This window comes from Perissodus microlepis, chromosome 22, assembly GCF_051167445.1.
Source record: "Perissodus microlepis isolate ML-2025 ecotype Zambia chromosome 22, ASM5116744v1, whole genome shotgun sequence".
In the NCBI taxonomy this organism is placed as follows: Eukaryota; Metazoa; Chordata; class Actinopteri; order Cichliformes; family Cichlidae; genus Perissodus; species Perissodus microlepis.
In genome coordinates, this window is record NC_140481.1 from 16,628,578 (window position 1) to 16,649,232 (window position 20,655).

Consider the following 20,655-nt stretch of genomic DNA (forward strand, 5'->3'; position numbering starts at 1 on the left):
CATACAAACTGTCAAGCATGGTGGTGGAGGGGTGATGACTGGGGCTTGTTTTGCAGCCATAGGACATGAACACCTTGCATTGAGTTGACCATGAACTCCTCTGTACACCAAAGCATTCTAGAGTCAAATGTGAAGACATTTGTCCAACAGCTGAAGCTGGGCCCAAATTGGGTCATCCAACAAGACAATGATCCCCAAACACAAATATACAACAGAAGGGCTGAAAAAGAAAAGAATCAAGATGTCGCATTGGTCGAGTCAAAGCTCAGACCTCAACCTGATTGAAAAGCTGTGGAGGAACCTTAACAGAGTTTTGCTTAAATGAAGGATCCAAACATTAATGAACTGAAGCAACGCTGTAAAGAAGAACAGGTCAGAAATCCTCCACAGTGATGTGAGAGAGTGATAAAACAATTATTTCAACTTATTGTTGGCAAAGGTAACTCTACAAGCTACTGAATCATGGATTTGTTTAGTTTTACAAATACTGCTTCTGTATTTGGCTTAGCCTTTGTTGAGTAAATAGTGACACGATGTAACATGTTGCTGTTCATGCATGGTTGTAGCACTCCAAGCAGAAAGCGACTTTTTTAATATTTTGATATGTAAAACCTTTGAACTGACCAAGGTTGTACTTTCTTTTCTACATGAGTGTAGTTTCTCTATTAAATCATAATTTTCAGCTACAAGCCAGAGCTGTTGTCCGTCCTGTTATGGACTGAATAAGATCACTCGCCCACCAGTGGTGGTTCCTATTGTACACAGCCTTCATTAATAGGTGAACATGCCTCTCCTCCATTTAAGAGCTGGCGTGCGCAGATTCAGCTGACTGAGTAAAAATGTCCTCTTAGGAGAGGTAACTGGGCCCTCCTGCAGGCAGGGTTAGTTCCCTCCATGTGACCTTGTGTCTCAGCAGGCCCGACTCATTCATGTGTGAGGTGGAGTGACTGGAAAAACGTATTAGAGAGTACACAAGCATCCAGATGATGCTGTGTCATTTCAACAATGACACCAAAAATAAGAAGTTGTTTATACCTGAGCTGAGAGTGATGTTAATTCCTATCACGCTGAAAAGTGGAGAGACATGTGGACATAGGTCCAGTGTCCTCCCACCTCATGTACACAGTCACATTCATTCTCACATAATAGTAAGAGCTTTTCCCGGATTGTAGCAGAAAAACTACAATTGCTAGCAAACATCTGGTGTTACGGTCTAGTTGGTCTCCCGGGGTGCAGGTTGGGGTGGGGGGGTGACGATGAGAGCACATTAAAATGACTCTGGTCCCTGATGTCAGCACTGTACCCTCAGTGATAGCGTGACAGCGTCTGTGTGGTTCCATATGTACTTTAAAAAATAGCGGTCATATGCATAAAATAAAAATATATATATCACGACATCAGGGATTGTGAAATTCAGCTGTCATTCAGCAGTAACTTGTTTTAGACAGATTTCTGGCCTGTAAGTTAATAATATCCCTTTCCCTGATGCAATCACACAAAGGCAGTTGGTAAATCAACTCAAGGTACCAGAGACCAGCTACAACACAAGTGGTTTTGACAACATGTGACTAATTGTAAACATTTCTATTGTCAGCTGAGGCTTTAAGCCGTGAGCTGAAAAAGCCAAAGAGGTTATAGAGGTAACATGGGCTAAAAGCAACACTCTTGGTGTAGCCACTCAGTGTGTCTGAGGAGATGTACAGCATATAGTAATCTATTTAAAACTAAGGTACGAATGTGTACGCTAAGTGAAAAAGCCTGCAGTGTAAAAGCACTGAATAAATAAAGTCCATTTAAAGCCAAGAAGGAAAAAATGCAGATTGTGTCAGTCAGAAAACTTAGTGTGTGCAAAACTAAGTAAGTAAATTTTGTACTACAAGTTCAAGCCTTTATGCTTCAGGATTATTTTACTACATGACATCTTATAGGACAGTAAAGCTGCTAAACTCTGTGCTCACCTCTCTCTTTAGATTGAAGGTTGTCAGTTCAAGTGCAGTATGGGACAGTTCTCAAAACCTCTTCTTTTGGTTTATATCGTGTATTATACATCAGCACCCTTTTTTAGAAATGTTTTTTCCCTCTTCTTATATCTCACATAGAACACTGTAGATATTTTCCTGTGAAGAAAATCATTCCATACTGCAGAGGGAACGCTTTACTACAACGAGTTAACTCTGAACACTGAGGGTGACTACACTTTAAATACAAAAAGTTTTATGGCATAAATAATTACGACCTTTCGGAGCATTTCCATTAGGTACAGAGTAGCTGCTATCTCATGTACAGTACACCTCCTATGTGTTAATAAGCCATCATCTTTACCTCTAACCTTTTAGCTGCATCAGAGGCAAGCTAGAGAAAGAATCCACCAATATTTTGCAGAGATCTGAGTAGGTGGTATTTTTGTCTATCTCTTATCTCTGATCTCCTACCTCAAACATGACCTGCTCTGGAGCAGGTAAGGTGTGTGCAAGTTACCACGGTGACTTCATAGCTTGGAGAAACAACAATCAATTGAATATTTTCTAAGGTTGAAAGAGTATTATGATCGAACAGTAGAGACACAGACACTTAACAAGGGAACAGCTTATGCTGTCAGTCTGATCTGAACCCGAAAAGCTTGATTGTGTTGGAATATTTATTACACTTATGGTCACATAACATGGTTTTGATTACCTGGACAAAGGCCACAGACCAAAATGCGTTGATGAAGTTGTTCTTCATACCACACTTGTTGCTTTCCTCCATGCATGTTGGCAAAATATGTTGTCAGCTGGTGTGAGTGTAAATATTGACTCTTAATATGATAATATGCTTAAATTAAACTAGTGAAATAAACTGGAAAAATGGAAGATTATATTACAGCTTTGATTCTTTATTGTATTTATCTGAGGCCTGCCCGCATGTATTATTTCACTAATAAAAACACCAGTCTTGGATTTGTCGCATGGTGTTTTTTAGGTGTCTGTATCTGTGGATACAGCTTGTTAATTTATCACTGGTATCAGATTGGTATCAGTATCATATCAGAAATGGAAAAAGCTGCATCCGTTATAAAGACAGGCAGTTATGAAATGCAGCACATTTGTCTTCTTACCCAACAAGGTCAACAGGACATCTCTCAGGTTTTCTAAGTTTGATGCTGTTTAAACCGATCAGACTTTACTCTTGTCCACTTACTAATGAGCTGTCTGAACACAGTGCTTGTTAACACATAGAGTGATGCTTTCTCTTCATTGGGTGCACAGCAGATGGATGTTTACCATTGCAGGGATGATGTATAATGGTTTGATAGTGTAATGCCACTGATAGGCCATTATATGATCTCTCCTCTGGTTTTCACTTGACTCAGCAGATAGCTCTGACCTCAGCTGCTCAGTGCTGCAGACAATAGAAGTGAGGAGCTTCCTATATATAGTGCAGGTGTGTAAACAGCAGGTGCATCACTGTGTTAACACACACATGCATGCAGCTTCTCAGAAAGGTATTTGATTGATGCAAGTGAAAACACCACATTTTGCAGCAGGTCTTAGTGCTGATCTTTCACTTTCGGTGCATGTTATTAATCAGTGCCCGGCTGACTGAATAAATGCGTAAATGCCCATTCTGTTTGCGTATGTGCGAAGGGATTGGTAGTGGGAGAAAGGAGGAGGGTGTGGGGAAATTAGGTCTGGTGTTTTTCTGTATTTCCTTTATTGTAAGTCTCCTCAAAACAAATCCAATAATCTAAAGTACCATTTAAAGTACTATGCAAATGTCTTGAGCCACTGCTGATGTGTTCATATTTATGCTAAAAAAATGGGATACAGGTGCAGACAGTTATTGAAATGTGCAAAAACACATGAAAATACAGTATATGAGGCAAAAACTGAGTTTGTACAAATCTAATGAGCATCAAAGGGAATTTTTGTTATGGCCTTTATTCTTTAACGCAGCCTGAACTCTCTTAGGAAAGCTTTCTTGTAATTTGTAACTTTCTTTGTAGTTGGAATGATTCATAGGTCTGCATTAAGTGGCTTAACAAACAAACAAAACAAATATTCCTCTGATATTCCTACAAGGATTGAACTGAAAGCAGCCAGTGTCAAACAAATAACTCCTCACAAAGAACTTCAGGAAGCCTGGAGAACTATTGCTCAAGCCCACTTTGAAGTCTGACTCCTGGGAAGTAAATATAAAGAAATGATGGGCTCAGACGAAGTGACAAAAATAGCTTGGACACGGCCACTATTTATAGTGTTTAATCTTGAATCATCAGATTTTGTGTTCTTTCAGTGGAATACTTTTTAAAGTTATCAGATTTACACATCAAATTGTCCATAAGCATACTTAGCCACATACTGTAGCTTATAGGGTTTATTCAGTAATCTAGTGAAGGATCAGACCTGCAGGGGCTCACCCTACTTGGCCCACGTAGAATTTGTGTCAGCACAACAGTCGTTTTTAATTCCCAGATAAATCCTTGCAATTTGACACTATCAGAGATCCACCTTTGGTGACTTGCAAAAATATTTGCATTGGCTAAGCAAGCATTTTAGGGCACAATTGACACTTCTATTTGTTCAGTCATTACTGTGTTTTTACGTCTCAGCTTCCGAGAAGTCGGGCGTGGTGATGGTATCTTTCAGTGAGCAGTGCCAGCTGTAGTGTAGAACTGCGACTGAAAGGAAGTTAACTGGAGGGAGAGGGGAGCCCTACTCTTACCTGACTGTGTATTATGAAAACCATATCAGTGGCCAGGAAGGAGAGTCAGCATTTTGAAGAAATCCTTGGAGGATCCAAATCTAAGCCCGCCACCCCCTCCCGTCCTGTCTCAACCTTTTCTTTTACCCACACCTGAGACCCACCCTGGCAAAAAATCTGCACCTACCTGCAAAATAAGAAAAGATCGCCTGCAAAAATACCCCCAAACGCAGAAGTCATCAAGAAATAGAGTGCTGCGAGAGGAGGAGGAGGAGGAGTGTGCTGACGGATGCTTCGGCACCAGCTGCAGACCTCCACTCCTCCTCCTCGCGCTCCTCTTCTCCTTCGCTTGCACCTTCTCCCTTTCTTTGCAGGACGGTCACTATACAACACGCGGTCACTGGAAATGCAAGAGCTGCAGACCTCAACAAAGGTTACAGTGGTTATTACAGAAAATGACCCCTCTCGCAAGTTGAGATTTCACTGCTTGTGCATCGCCCACATGTGCACTTGTGTTGGTGTGTACATCAGCGAGCAGCTGCTATATTCATGTATGCATTTGTGCTATTACATTATTGTGTTTGTGCACACAGTTACCTATGCGTGTGTGTTTTTTATTTCCCAAAACAGCTGAGCATTTCTGATTTCCGGCTTATTACAGCGGACTCAGTCGTCTGGGGTTAGAGAGATAGGATTGTCTCATTAAAAAAAAATCCCATCTTCCGTCCTTCTGCTTCCTTGCCTTTCCTTCCCTCATTCTCCCAAAACTCTCTTGACATGACGTGAAGGACAATCTATCACAGGGTGTGGAGAAAGCTTGGATGTGTATCTGTGTCCAGCATGTCTAAGCTGACTAAGTGAAGGAAATTGAATGACCCATCCAACACAGAAAGCCTGGCGCGCACTCGCACCCATCCTCAAACTTTCCTCTGCTCTCTTCCCGTTATCTCTTGCACTCGCTCTGCTCCTTCCAGCGAAACGTCCGACCAGAACAGCTCTGGCGGCGGATGTTGTCATCGATGTGTTTGCTGCGTACAATAGTGCTGGCTCGACAATCCTCGTGTGTGACTCCCCCCACGCCGGGATGTGGATGGTGATGATGCATCCACTGGGAGCCGGAGCAGCTGTGGTCCACCAGTGGCTCCAGTGTGGCTGTCACACTGACAAAAGAGGAAGGGGGAGGGGGGGCTAGAGGCATGTGTGCGTGTGTTACCAGTTTCTGTCCGAAGAAAAGCTGAAATGGCAAATACTGATAAGGAAATGTCTCTGGGAGATGCTCTCATCGTCACAATATATCCACATGGTTTAGCAGGTTTGTGACTGCTACCATTATGCAGCTGTTTGTGAACGATAAGGTCACGCTGACTTTAATTAATTTTGTTATTGTCAAGGTGGGCTGCCTCATGTGATAGCCTCCCACCCCTGCATTCTTCCAAAAGTTCACTCAACCCCCGCTTGTGTGAGCGTGCGCTTTGAAGCCATCTAAAGGTGGACGGAGAAGCATTAACAGTAAGTTTTGTGTGTGTTGTCTGTGTGTAGGATCTTGAAGTTCCTTGTGGCCAAGAGGAAGTTTAAGGAGACACTACGCCCGTACGATGTGAAGGATGTCATAGAGCAGTATTCTGCTGGACACTTGGACATGCTGGGCCGCATCAAGAGCCTGCAGACCAGGTAGCTCTTTTAATTGTGTGTTTCATAGGAAGATATTTTTGTGAATCTGCTCTGAAGCACTCTTTAAAGCTCAACAAACAACATGTCATCTCTTGTTTATTTAACAAAAAAAGAAAGAAAAATCAGTAGAAGAAGTGACTTGTGGCTCTATGAGGACAGTCTAGAAACTCACTGGCTTTTTGTGTCATGTTTTATCCTTTTAGGGTATTAATCAGTGTTTAGTCAGTCAGGTTCGGATTGTGGAAAACATTTTGTTTTGAGTGCTTTCAGTCTGACTGTGAATGCAGATGAACTTAGGCCAAAAAAAGCTAATAAAAAGAAAAAGTTGCTTTACTCCTTTACTCTCTGCAAAGATGGTTTAACTGCATGAAGCCAAAGATACTCTGAACACAAAAACCCAAAATATGACTCTGATCCTGACCAAAATGGTTTGGTATCAGATCACAAAGATGTCCTATCTGTGAATGTCAGAGGCAGCATTTCACAGAATCTGTTGCCTGATAGACTATTTGGTTTTCGCCAAACATGTACTGTCATGAACTTTAACATTTAACATGCTAAGTGACGCCTGTAGAGTCTGAGTCATAGCTCTTTTTTTTTTTGCATATGCTGGGATGTCCTTTCCTGGGGAGATTTCTTGTCTTGAATGTTTTCTACTTCTGAATAATCTTCCTCACATGGACTTCAGATTGTTTGGATGGCCTTGTAACCATTCCCAGATTGATGAGCAGCAACGACTGCTTGTTTGTGCAGCTGAACTGAGCTTGTTAAATTAAAGTACCTGAACTCAGTTGTGAAACTACTCACTTCTTCCATTGCCCTCCCAACAATCATGCTGAGCCAAAAAAAAGTCTTGTAGTTTTCGGGTATTTACTCTTTTTTATGGTTTATTTTTGTGCAAAAGGGTGGACCAGATAATTGGACGAGGAGCTGTTCAGCCAGATAAGAAGACACGTCCTGAAAAGGGAGAGAAGACACAGCCAGAACTGGACCCACTGGATGAGCTAAGCATGATGGGCCGTGTAGTCAAGGTGGAGAAACAGGTAATGGAGTAGAGTTTGATATATGAACAATGGAGCTGTTAAAGTGTGTTTTCTTTCTGTTCTGTAGCTCTCGTGTGCTGTTAGGAAGTGATGACATGTAGCTTGGCTTTTGAAACCGAGTGCCATTCATGTCTGTGTGTGTTTGTTCAGGTTCAGTCCATAGAAAACAAGCTGGACCTCCTGCTCAACTTTTACTCCCAGTGCCTGAAGAAAGGCTCGTCCAACTTTACCTTGTCCTCCCTCCTCGACCCCGACCTGACTTCTGACTACCACAGCCCCACGGACCAAAGAGACCTCTTCCCCTCTGCTAACACACTCAACATCTCTCAGTCTGAGAGCGGCAATTTGGAATGACAATGAGCTGACTGTTCGAACAAAGGCACAAACCCTTTACAGTATGTCTTCCTAAGTCCGTGTCCTCACTCAGCCTAAATGACTTCTCATCACTTCCTTTCATTTCAGTCTTCACTCTGCATCCCCCCTTTACTTTCCCCCTCGAGTGAATGTTTCCAGCCCGAGGCCACCAGATGGCTCCACCTGACAGAGAGCCACAGCCAAAGCTGCTCACCGCACACACCTCTGAACCCACTACTGTACATGAGGATGGAGATGAAGAAAGGACACGTGAACGACTAATACTTGACTACTGAACCACTCTCAGCCGCTCACTTCATGCTATATATACATCGATGCCTAATTTAAAGCTGTAGATAATCGGTGCGGTTCACTGAAGTTTTTTAAAGTTTTAGAGAAATCTTTTGTCCACACCATCAGTTTTCATCAGACACTGATTTGTCTGTGATTACTTTGATAATTTAGGATAGCATCACAGCTCTTGAGTAGCACCAAAGGAGCTGAGACAAGGTGCTCCTGTGGAAAGGGGGAGAATCTCTCAGGCTCAGCTGACAGCCACCAGACTCCAGTGGTATCATCTGAACAAAAGGAAGGGGGTAAACGTGTAAATCCTGCTTTAATTGCCCAAACTACACACATGAAACAGAGTTAGGAGAATGTGTTGGACTGGTGTGCATACAGTACATGACTCCTTAGAAGTTTGGTCTCCAACAAGCCCACATGCAAAAAAAACAACAAAGAAAGAAAGAAAACAACCCACACACATCCCTGTTTGACTGAAATAAGGAATGCTCGTACTTGTTTAGAATTTAATAGAGCCAAAATGTTCTTTAACAGGCTTTCAAATGCCACTTATCTCAGTAACCTGTATTTAAATTTAAACCCGCCCTTTAAAACTTGCTGTCTTGCAGCCCACGTTCCCGGCACACATGCTCCTCAGACCAGATGGAAAAAAATGAGAATTTCATGGACAGGAACGCGTCACTTTCTCCAGAGCTTCTTGTCACTCACCCTTACCCTCAGGTCAGCTGCTTCAGGCAGTCTGCAGCGCCCGCTCTTACTCTCACTGGGACGTTTTGACCCAGTTTGGCGCAGTTTTGTTAAACATCGAATATCCTGAAAGGCATCCAGGTCAAATGCATGAATTTCCTTACCCGGATGAACGCTTGTGTGCTGGGAAACGGTTACAACCTTACAGCCTCAGCTTGCAGCCGGCGTACTCTTTTTGTCTTTTCTGGTTTCTTTCTCGTTGCCCTTTTGCGCTCTAAATGCTCTCTGCTGATGGAAAAAACTGGAGAGTGCACAAATGCACACACATACACACACATATATACATATATTAACAATGAAAGTCCTTTTTACTTAAATACTCTGGCACTTGATGAATCTTTTGTTTTGATTTCTTTACTGTAATTGTGTTCATGCACTCGATTTCATGTAACCTAGAAAAGAGGATGTTTTTTAACGATTTCGGTTGTGAATGCAGGATTTAAGTTAATATATTTAATTAAGCTAGATATGATTGTTCAATTAATGTAGCATTTTATTTTCAAGTTAAATCATGGTTCACAGGCACGAATTGCAGAGCTCATATGTATTATATATATATATATATACATTTTAAAAAAAATGTCTTCGGATAATTGACTGAGAAAACATCCATCTTGCTGTATTTGGCCAGTAAAAACACGTCTTCTGTCCCTGTAAATCATTCATTCATTTGGTCCGGTCACGCCAGTTGACTCAGGTGCTCCACTTTAGACTTTTACACAGTGAATGTACTTCCTCGCACGGTCCTTTTAGATCTGTTTATGGTCTGTTGCTCTTGCTGCCATGAGGAATAAAATGGCACTATGAGCTTGCAGTTTTGCTCTCATTTAATTCACGGAGAGGCGCTCGGTAGCTTTATTATGTGGCCTAGATTATAGAAGAGGTGCCTATTTATTAGAGGCATTATTAAACTGAACAGTGCCGCCGTCACTTTATTGTCACCTGGAATGTCGAGCATTATGAAAATGTATGCGAGATCTCTGTACTGCATGTTGTTTGTTTCGTGGTAGCCCCAGTATTAGAAGACCAACTTAAAGGATGTAAAATCTAGAGTTAAGACAGGAAAGGAAATTACCTGTGCCTTCTACTCCCTCGTTCTATCGTAAGCCCGCTTCGAAGAGACGTGTTTAACTGAAATCACGCGAGGATGGTCACATGCTATGTTACCGCAAAACGTCAAGATTGTTCTAAAGATTTGTTCTGACTGCTGTAAACTTTGGTCTATTTGAGAATTTTGCTGAATGTTCGGGATATCGTTGTACCTACCAGGTCCTTATTGCATCGACACCCTTTCTGTATTAGATGTGGAGGCTGGAGGCATGGACATTTGTGTCGTTGCAGGAGTCTCTGCAGTCATGTCTTCTCTCATAAGCATGTCACGTAGCTCAGAATGGCTTCCACACAACTACCTCTGAGGCCACTAGGGGGCGCTAGTCTAGAAACCCGAGTATGAGAAACTTTAACCGTCTGACTGAATGCTATGCATGACTCAATCTGCACGTTCTTTTTTCATGTCTTCTTCATGACGCCCATCTTTCACTGTCTTGCTGCCATCCGACATTCCAGCATCGCTCTGTAGCGTCTCTATTTGTCTGAACTGTCGTTAAAGTGAAACAAACTGATCAAGCAATAAGAAAACTGAACAAAGTCTTCCAACTCTAATTGATGTGGCTACTGGTTGAATGAAACATGGCACTGATTTATTTTCTAATCTAATGAGCACCTCCATTTGATCCTTTTAGGAGATGCAACAACAACAACAACAACAACAACAAAAAAGTGTATCTGCTGGAGATGAAATTGGATCACTTGACTAATTATTAATTTATTAAAGCTCTTTGGACTGTTTGCTGTTGGGTGTCTTTTATCTGGCAATAATGTACATTTTCAAAAGGAACTATAAAAATGCTTAAAATTCTGTTTCAAGATAAAAATGATACTCAAGGTCTGCCAACGAACGTGGAAAAAGAGCTGCTACTCAACTCCCTGAAGGCTCCGATGCACATCATCCACACTCAAACTTCAAATTAATTCAGCCTTCCAGTAGGTGGCGCATGACAACCGCAACATATCATACCTTAGGTAGAAATGAAATGGAGCTAAAAAATAATAATAAATACAAGAAATAAGTCAATTTATTCAAGACTTTCTGAAACAAGATGGTTTAAAGGTGAATATTTGACCAAAAAAACCAGAATGTATTTAAAATATTGACATCCTTATTTAGATGTTTATCTCCAAACATTCAGCTGCAAAGACACACTTTTAGTAAATTGTATATGACAGGATTAAAACATTTTCTTGCACAGTTTACACTCAAAACAGGGAACTGGTCTTAAGCTGCTTTCCTCATGGGAAGAAAACTGAAAATGTCTGATAGCCTGTATATAAAAGATGGATGTAGCCTCCAACGATGTCATCCACTGATTTGTGGACTCCTGTTTTGAGCATTTTGACTGTCACCATCTTGCTGTTGGAGACTTTACCTAAAAATATATAGTCTTTTTTTTTTTTTTAAAGGACCTTAATTTACAAAATGGAAATCATGCTGTATTCAATGAAGCTAATAGAAATTGAGACTATAAAGTCACCATGGAAGAGTTTCCTGAGGTCATAAATGACTGCAACAGTAGTATTTGCTTGCTCACTGGCTTCTATACAATTGCCCCCTCCCACCAAGAATGCAGGGTCAAGGCACTTTAACATTTGCTTTACTTTTCAGACCCATAGGAGATGCCCATCTTTTATATACAGTCTATTATGCATACATAGTGAGCAGCAGGAAATCAGCAGGTTTTCTATTTCCAGTTCTTTGCTGTCACACTGTGAAGTTGCCCACACCGTAGAAGTGACAGAACAAAGTCACGTGACGTTTATAAGGGTCGACAATCAAATAGGCAAATGTCTGCTCCTCCTCTCGCACCCCAGGGAAACATCGGCCAGACTCGTCCTACAGACGATAAAATTATGTGGTTAACACATGTGGAAACAACACATGTCTCTGATTTGTCTCGATCTGTCTCAAGAATACACTCACTGCCCACTTTATTAGGCATGCCTGTTCATCCGCTCGTTAGTGGATAAGTGTAATAAGCCAATCACACGGCAGAAAATGCAATTAGGCATATAGAAATGAACTGAATGTACTGAAGTTCAAACTGAGCATCAGAATGGAGAAGAAAGGTAACATAGCGTGGCCAGACTGCTCTTGATTTCTGCTGCTACATTCAAATGGTGAGGTCAGAATCTGGTATTAACAACATGAGAGCGTGGATCCGTCCAGCCTTGTATCAACATGCTGTTGGTGGGGTAATGGTGAGGGGAATATTTTCTTTGGTTACTTTGTGGCCCCCCAGTATCAACTGAGCATTGTTTATAAATGCCACAGCCTACCTGAGTATTGTTACCGAGCATGTCTATCTGTTAATGTTCACCGTACTTAAATATCATCAGACAATACAGACAAAAATCTCAGAGGAATGTTTCAGATATGCCTAAAAAGGTCTACTTGACATCAAATAAAATTATCTGTGAACTTTAATATAAAATATAGCTATAAGTGAATATAAGTCTATGTACTGTCAGTACACGCATGTTTACATCGTATGTTAATCCTCCCCCTAATACTCGCTTTTCTAAAATGACTCTAGCTTCTTATTTAGACTAACTTTATGAGCAGCACAACATTTTCTCTATATTTCACAGGGGAACAGGCAGACACTGAACCAGGGACTTACAAAGGCACAAACTTTGAGCACTTTGGAGACAACGCCGATCTTTTTCGTCTCTGGGTCCTTCTGCACACTGCGAAACAAATGCATCAAAATCTCACCATTAGATCATGACTCATTTATGCATATAAATAAACATGGAGCCAGATGCTTCTCACCTGATCAGATCTTTGTATATTTGCTTTGTGGTGCTGATGTAAGGATCAATGGTGTCTTCATACTGACAGAGCTCACCCCCAAGACACAGGTGCTTGAAGAGGCTAAACAGAAACTCTCCCCGCTCCTCCCTCCCAACCACATAGTAGTGCTCAGACTCCTCGTCCTGCAACATCTGTAACAACCGAAGAGGTCATGAACCGGCTCAAAGTTAATAAAAACAACAAAATAAAATAAAGAAAAAAAGAAAAAAAAAAGATGAGAGACTCACCTGTCGGAGTTCATCATAGTCAGGGTAGACATCATGAAAGCATCTAACTACATGCCCAGTGGGCCTCAAGATGCCGCAAGAATAAATTGGATCAAACAGCTCCATGGAGACCTTAGTGCAAGGCGTGGGCTCCACACTGACAGACACCATTGGCTTGTCTGCAACACACACACACGAAAAAAAAATCTGAAGAGACCTGACTGCAAAAACAGGAGCAGATGAGAGCAATTTCCTGATATCAGTGATGAAAGGTACATGACATACCAAGAGGCACCCAGACTCCAGCCTCCATCTTTCTCAGGCTGGACAGCACCTCAGGGTCTCTGAAGAAACACTGAGCACACATGGAGGGGGGTTCAAAAGTGACCAAACACACCAAGACACCTTTTCATCGTTTTAATCAGTCACATCGTGTTTGACAAAGCAGCATTACATTTTTATATTTTAATCCTAGAGACGTACCAGAGCAAACTTTTCACTGCTATAAGGGGAGAAACTGTGGTCAAAACTGAACGACTGAGCGGAAATCCTCCCCAGCATGGACCTGAATGTAACACACAACCATCAGAGAGCATCCAACAGGTAGCAACACCGCAGATAAACAAAGGAAGATGATTTTTTTTGTGTTTTTTAGGCTTAACTTCTTACGTCACCATTTCATCAACCGTGCCAAGGTGTCTTTGTCTTGTAGGAAAGAAAACGTCTTAGTGCGAAGAGCGTTAAAAGAAAAAGTCTGCTCAAACGCGTATTTTTCTTCGTCCATGTTTACTCTTAAGGGAAACACGGGGACTTCCATAAACGAGTGCAGGCGGTTCACAGGCCAATCAGCGACAGGTGTCCTCACGACCAGCCAATAAACTTCCCGTGTAGTAGGTTTGTTCCGGTTGGATGAAAGGAAAAGGTGACGTATCTCCCCCCCAATCTAAGGTTTGTTTCGTTTACTTGTTGCTTTGGCAACGGACTCCGGTGACGTCCCAAATTGGACTGGAAGCTTCTTTTTTACGGAATAAAGCCAAATACTGTGCAAATTACATTAACAAAAAAGAAAATGTATATTTTATGCTCATTTATGAAACACACTCAAAAAAGGCCCAGTAAAATACAATAAAATGATCTAAAAAAAATAAAAAAAATAAAAATCTGCCCATTTTATGTCTAATTTTGAAACACAAAACAATGTAAAATTACGATATTAAATTTTATAGAATCTGGTTAAAAGAAATTTAACTGATAAGTATACATTCAATTTAATCTAATAAATCTGTTTTTGTATATATCCAATTGCATTTACTCAAAATTATTGATTCATATTTATTTTATTTCTTATTTATTTTATTTTTTAATTTTTAGCGTGGAGTGTAAAATTCACGCAGTTAGTAAAAAAGACAAGCAGCTGTGAGGGGAACCCCTGTTTTTATTTTTTCCTGTTGCAGATACTACATAATAGTTATGACAATTACTAGCTGTTGTAGTTCACACTGTAAACATCTTCTTTTTATGTACACATACATATTCGATAGAACAGTAAAAATGTGATAATGACTTTGGGGTAATGGAAAAGATGATCATGCTCCGCATCAAATATGTAACATTAGTTCACGTGAATAATGAAAATAGTTATTTGTACTGTTAAATTTGTACATTTAAAATTAGACTTTTCAAGAATAAAAAATTTAAAATAATTTATTTTAAAAACCCACATAATTGTGTAAAAACAATGTCGTAAAGCATATTTTTTTGTCATATTTTGGCAGGCCATCCTCTCCTGTCAACCACAAGATGGCGACAGGGCGCCTGCTGTGCTGCGTCAATCGTGTTCCCACGTCAGTGCTCCTGTGTTACCGTCTCCACGACTGTCTTATTTATGCTTCTGGATTTGTTTCCTCCTTCTCTATGTCCTATAGAAATGGCAAACATGGAACTGTTAGTTTTTCAGGGTAATAAACTCCTGTTACAGTGCAGTGAGATCACAGTCCAGATCTAACAGTTTATTACTGAATGTGGAAACAGCTGTTGACAAAAGAATTTAAATTTAAAGTCTGGTACTTTTGTAACGGGTTTCAAATGATAATAAACACCAGTGACACTGATATGAATCTATCAGTATGAGGATGAACTCCTGCTGTCGGCTGTTTAATGGGATTTGCTGATGAGGACGCTGTGATGCCGTCCAAAGAGAAAGCAGATCTGCTTTAATAAAGTCGACTTTATTTCCATGACATTTGTCAACACAAAATGTAAATTCCTCTTTCCTGGTTTTGTTAACTAATTCCTCATTCTGTCATTTTTCTTTCTCAACTTCTCTTTTTTCCTTTCTGCATACTCGGTTAATTCCAAAAAACAACCTTTCAAAATGTTCCCTGTAAATTTCACAATCTGGCAGGAACACCTGGGGCACCACAAAGGCGAGGCGCCATTTAACATTTACCCTACATTTCATTTTTGGACGTCACATTCAAAGAATCTTCTAGGAAAAAAAAGAAAAACAATCCTAGGAAGGTCTTACTAAGAAGCCTACAAACTTCTTCCTGGCACCAATACTTATTTCATTACTAACATTCCCAACATTCCAGGATGTGCGATCCTTTTGGTCCACATTCCAGTGCAGGACACCGTATCCCTCTAAGAGAGGATATGGGGACACCCTTCCTGGAGACAGGATAAGATAATGTTGTGTCTTTATTTTTTATTTGCCACGGTCTCACGAAGCATACAGGGAGCCGGCTGATAAATCTGAGGAAGAAAATGAATAAGATCAGACCATTTTAAAGAAAACACTTCAACATATCCTATGGGTTAATGTTTTTAAAAATTATGGTATTTTTTAATTAGTTTCATTTGGTGACACAGTGGTTAAAAACTAGTCCTGTGAGCCTGACCACTCTATGAAACCTTTTTAGCCATACAGGTTTAGCTTTAGACCATCCTTAAAAATAATGATGATAAATGGAGCATTAAACTGAGCCATAGTTAAATATCATGTTGTCATAATGAAAACACACAGCCGGGGGATAATTCGGTGTGTCTAGACAGTGACAAGCTCAGAGCACAGGATGCAGGATGGGACCAAGATGGGGCCAAATTACATCCCAATGAATGGATTGGAGGAGACAGAAAATTATGCCAAATTGCTGTTTTGACACTGTACAGCCAGGGAATAACATAACATAACTGATTCAGGTTACTAAAATAAAAGAATTATTCTCATTTTCAGCTGATTGCTTTGTAGTAATTATGCCTGATTTCTGCTCATTAGATCTATCGGGATCAAAACACTGCAGCCTGGCAAACAGGAGGCCCAGGCAGGTGAGACGATGTGAGAACTGAGAAATGTTGGGAGGCGAGTTCAGTCTTTCCATGCAGATTCAGGGGCAGATATGAAGGATACGAGGAGATCCCTCACTGTAGTTCTGCTCAGTAAGGACAAGGCTGATAAGTCAATTTTTAACACTGTTGTTAATATTCAATGATGATTGATGATTTTACCCACTAAAATCATCATTTGCGTCTACTATACCTCGAGCTTTCTCTTTACCCATGACAGATATTCTAAAATGTTTATGTAATTGTGTAAGAAATGATGTTTCATATACTATTTTCACTGCTTTTGTGGCCATACAGTGGCTAAACAATGAAAAGTGAGCTCATTAAATAAACTGAAGCTTTATTAAAAATCAATAATCATAATAATATGTACATACATAGTGACACCACAGCACAGTGAATGAATAAACGAATACGTATTTCCTGCTTTTTGCCTTTTCTTTTTCTTCACTTACACCCATGTCAGGATATAATGAAGACGATCTGCTTTCAATATATTGAGCATTATATAATAGTATTAAATTGTAGCATTCATGTTGCATGTTGATACCTACCGTTAGTGAATAAATCATAAGAAAAATACAATTATCTATTTATTTTATACATTTTCTTTTGATTTTTGGTGCTTAAGGGGGAAGTAGTTTATACTGGAGAAAATCTCATCAGTAACACTAAATCCCTGTGCAGTTTATTGTGATTTTCTCAGCACAGTGTTTCCCTTTAGATCAGATCACCCATTCTTCTGTCTTCTGATTAGCTGTCTCTTGCAGTCAGGTTTAAAAACTAGTTATGTGGGGTTCATGTGCTCACAGGCAGTCCTGTGTCCTTTGGATAAGCCCTGTCTTTGACTCAAAATCAAGCCCTTTAACACTGACCTATGAATCATTCACTCAAGAGATGAATCAGTGTTGAATCTACACATAACACACAAATTAGCAAAGTGCCCAAAGATACACTTTTAAAGTGGATCTTTAGGCACTTTGTTACTCACAGCCTGTTGGGAAAAAACAACACATAATTTGTTCTCTTTACTTTAGTTGAATGTACAAAAAATGCTCCAGAAAACAAAGTTCGACAAGCATAACATTTTATTTATCCATCAGTGAAGTTATTCTCAAGGAGCCATTATCCCAAAACTTAATGGTCTTAACCTGAAAAAATAAAAACAAAAGAGGAAACTGGACAAGTAGAAGAGAAAAGAAGAAAACTATTAACAGCGGATAAACAGTATCTGAAAGTCATGACCTGAAAAAAATAAAAATCCAGCAAAGATCGGACACAAGACCTGAGAGATGCATCCTTTCAGTTTGGTATGTCAAATTATACAAGAGCTGGATTTATGGAGTGATCAATCCAAATGTAATTTTTTTTTTCATAAATCTAACAATAATAAGTTTACAGCCATGTGTGAAACATGGTGGAGGCTCTATCATGGTCTGGGCACTGCATTTTCACCAGGGGAGAGCCTGTCAAAACACACTGCCAATGCAGTAAAAGCATATGCATGGTTTTTTAACAGTAATAAAGTCTTACATAAGCATAGGAGTGGCTAAAACTTTTGCATGATGTTGCGTACACAAGGCAGTAAAGTAAAGAAAGAAAAGAAATCACAACAGGTCCAATTTATTCTGTTTTCACATCAAAAGCATAACAGCAATCCGGTCGTTAAGTCTGACATCACTAGTCATGTCTGGGCCTAAACTCCGCTGCAGGTCCATATATCAAACGATCACTATGGCATTACTGAGAGTTGAAAAACTGTCTAAAGTCTTTCAACTTTAATAAAATGATCAGCGTTCTGCTCTACCAGGTGTAACAATTGAGTTTAACATCCAGGCATCCATGAAAACGGAATTTATGACATTTAACGGAGTTAGAAGTTAGCAGGAAGTTAGCTCGCTAGCTTCTATCTAAATACAATATAGCATGTCCTGACTGCGGGGTTTTGGAAACAAATTAAAACGTACAGCTCTGTTATCACTTCCAACATAAATGAAGACAGAAAACTAAACAGCAGTGACGTTTGTAGGGTTACTGAAGTTTGGCTAGCTGGTATATAATGATGTGCTACGTGACCGCTAGCGACACAGCTATGTTAGCATAATATAAACAAGCTAACTTTTTTCCCACTGGATAAAAGTTAACGTGAGTGTTCTCGGTGGTCAGGAACAAATGTAATCGCATGGCAGGATGCTGTAAAAGGACCAAACTTCAGCCAGGAGAACAACTGAGATAATCCATCCACAATACGAGGTTAGTCATTCATATACTGCTGCATGGGCTGGGCTGTAGTTACATCCTAAGGTTTTAAAAACTGAGCTTAAATAAATGATTAGCGGTAATAAAAGCCGAGGGAGGTCAACAGTGATCACTGTGACTGTTTTAGGAGCTTTTTGAGATTAAATAGAAGAAAATACAAAACATTAAACATGTTAACAACACAAAAGCCATATTAAACGCAGACTACTTTAGGCCCGGAAGTAGGATTCGTCACGTCATCACTTAACAACCGGATAGAAGAATCCCTGAAAAGAGGGACTCTTTCTTATCTGTGCCTTCACAACTGAGCAAGAGGCTACTGTAACACATAGTTATTGACCATGCTCCATGCTCACTGTGCCTGGGAATATGAAAGTGTTGTGGAGCGGGAGATGTTTTGAACGACAGTGACACGAAGCAAACGAAGACAGATACAAAAAGTTCAAGATCAAGTGCTTGAAATGCTAACAACATTTTGAAAGCCAGCGTTGTGTGAAGCCTCTGTGGCAGCAGCGTGCTCGGTCTCCACGTCGTGTGCTGCTGAACTGAGCTGGCCTGATATGGACTCAGTGATGGCCATGTTTCCTATTCCCAAAACATACTGCAAAAGGGAAAAAAAACTCCAGCTCACAAAGAAAGGCATGAACATTTGCTTTAGTTACAGAATGCTCGTATTGACGAAACAGCACTGTTGAAACAAAGTAATCGAAAGAAAGGGCTGTGCCCAGACTTGGAGAACAATGGAAAAATGCTGCTGGAGTATTTTGATAATAATGAATCACTATCTGAAGCTTTTCCTGATGATGTCATGGCGTAACTGAGCTCTTTTGATTCTGTTCAGGGTCAGTCAGCACAAGTCGGGAGTCCCAAAGGGATCTTAGTTATTCTCAGTCACTCAGCACCCAGCTGCTGTGTGTGTGCATGGCATATTGTGATGCTGTGGAGCAGCATCGTTCATGTCAACATTAAATACAGCAACTGTACCCGAACGCCGTGATTTATCACTGTTTGTTCAGCCGTCATAGATTTAACATTTGTGTCTGGCTCATTCTTTAGTGGTAAAAGTTTGTTTTCCTAAAATCCTTTTAAATCATTTCAGTTAAAGTTTTAGAAAGATGAAGGAAAAAAAAAAAAAAAAAAGGGAAATGCCTGACTTAGAAAGAAACACATTAACATAATGTAATCACATCATGACTTGTTTTCTCACCACTATGAATCTATTTACCACCTGGTTTTTACACAGCTCTGAGCATCTATGGAAAGACACATGCGAGCACAGCTTTTATTTTTATTGCTCTTGCCTCATCGGACAAACCCAGAAACCTGAACTACTTCCGACCATCTTCCTGTGAGAACACTCTCTTCTTTTACTTTCCTTCTTCACTGAGTGCATTTAAGAGATTCTGGGATTCCTAAAGGAGCCATGTAGGGGCATGCCGAGGTGGAGGACTAAATCAGAGAAGAGACAAGAGGGGTAGAGGAGGGGTGGGGGGCTACAGACATAAAAATCTTGCTAAGATAAGACCTTCACCAGTGTGCCTGCCCTTTAGCGTGTGTCTGATCATATCTGTGGATTGTCTGTTCTGAGGCTCCTCACCACACTCGCTTTAACTCAGTGCTGTCAGCAACTCAAAACCTACTGATGGATAACAGGTGGAGTCATCAGATAGCGATGGTCCCTGGGGAGCAGTGGCTATGGTCTCTTTACAGGATTAATGTGGTGGTTTAGCAGACAATGAGGTTTCAGCTGTGCAAAGGTGAGAAGTCAGAATCATTAGATGCAGCATAAGTGAACCTTGCAGCTCTGTGAACCTGCAGAGATAATTATCAGTTGATTCCCATTCTGAGGTTCTGAAAGTATAATTTAGTAACACCTCAGTATCACAAAGGTAATAATCTGCTAATACACCTCTGCTGGTTTCAGCACAGTCCTTCTAGAAGTGTCTGGTTTTCACTCGTTACTCTGGCTCAGGAGTTTACTCTGTTTCTCTCTGCCATCCACCTCACATCACCTTTCTTCTGTTTGACAGCCATCCATTGGCCACTTTCACTGATGAAATTCCTCTTAATTTCAGGAACTCTCCAGTATGCGACACCCTTAGTGACACATACA

The 20,655-nt window shown here is 40.4% G+C and overlaps 2 protein-coding genes across 7 annotated transcripts in view; one reads left to right on the forward strand and one right to left on the reverse strand.

Annotated features, from left to right (window-relative positions):
• kcnq4 (potassium voltage-gated channel, KQT-like subfamily, member 4) overlaps positions 1-10,649 on the forward strand; it is a 52,206-nt gene extending 41,557 nt beyond the window's left edge. For 3 of the 4 annotated variants that reach the window (XM_084919238.1, XM_084919235.1, XM_084919236.1), the window contains 3 exons: positions 6,223-6,354; positions 7,259-7,397; positions 7,548-7,853. In XM_084919238.1, the coding sequence (XP_084775364.1) occupies positions 6,223-6,354; positions 7,259-7,397; positions 7,548-7,751 (475 nt within the window). In that variant the 3' untranslated portion in view covers positions 7,752-7,853. Of the gene's footprint in view, positions 1-6,222; positions 6,355-7,258; positions 7,398-7,547; positions 7,854-7,965 lie in introns of those variants that run through there. The other variant, XM_084919239.1, reaches the window with a different exon arrangement.
• A 269-nt stretch (positions 10,650-10,918) lies between these two features.
• cfap300 (cilia and flagella associated protein 300) lies at positions 10,919-13,883 on the reverse strand. 3 transcript variants are annotated; one of them, XM_084919240.1, is made up of 7 exons: positions 13,613-13,883; positions 13,422-13,503; positions 13,224-13,293; positions 12,960-13,117; positions 12,691-12,863; positions 12,539-12,605; positions 10,919-11,751 (listed from the first exon to the last, which is right to left on the reverse strand). In XM_084919240.1, the coding sequence occupies exons 1-7, from the start codon at positions 13,753-13,755 to the stop codon at positions 11,620-11,622; spliced, it is 825 nt and encodes a 274-aa protein (XP_084775366.1). In that variant the 5' UTR covers positions 13,756-13,883; the 3' UTR covers positions 10,919-11,619. The 3 variants fall into 3 exon arrangements, with proteins under 3 accessions (XP_084775366.1, XP_084775367.1, XP_084775368.1); XM_084919241.1 differs by having other exon boundaries at positions 13,608-13,721; XM_084919242.1 differs by having other exon boundaries at positions 13,601-13,716.
• Between the last annotated feature and the right edge of the window lie 6,772 nt (positions 13,884-20,655).

Excerpts from the sequence above, each read along its gene's own strand:
- cfap300 (XM_084919240.1), bottom strand. The coding sequence starts at position 13,755 with ATGGAAGTCCCCGTGTTTCCCTTAAGAGTAAACATGGACGAAGAAAAA. Across the intron at positions 13,118-13,223 it reads TGGAGTCTGGGTGCCTCTTG|ACAAGCCAATGGTGTCTGTC; the intron begins GTATGTCATGTA and ends TGTGTGTTGCAG. Across the intron at positions 12,606-12,690 it reads ATATACAAAGATCTGATCAG|TGTGCAGAAGGACCCAGAGA; the intron begins GTGAGAAGCATC and ends TTTGTTTCGCAG.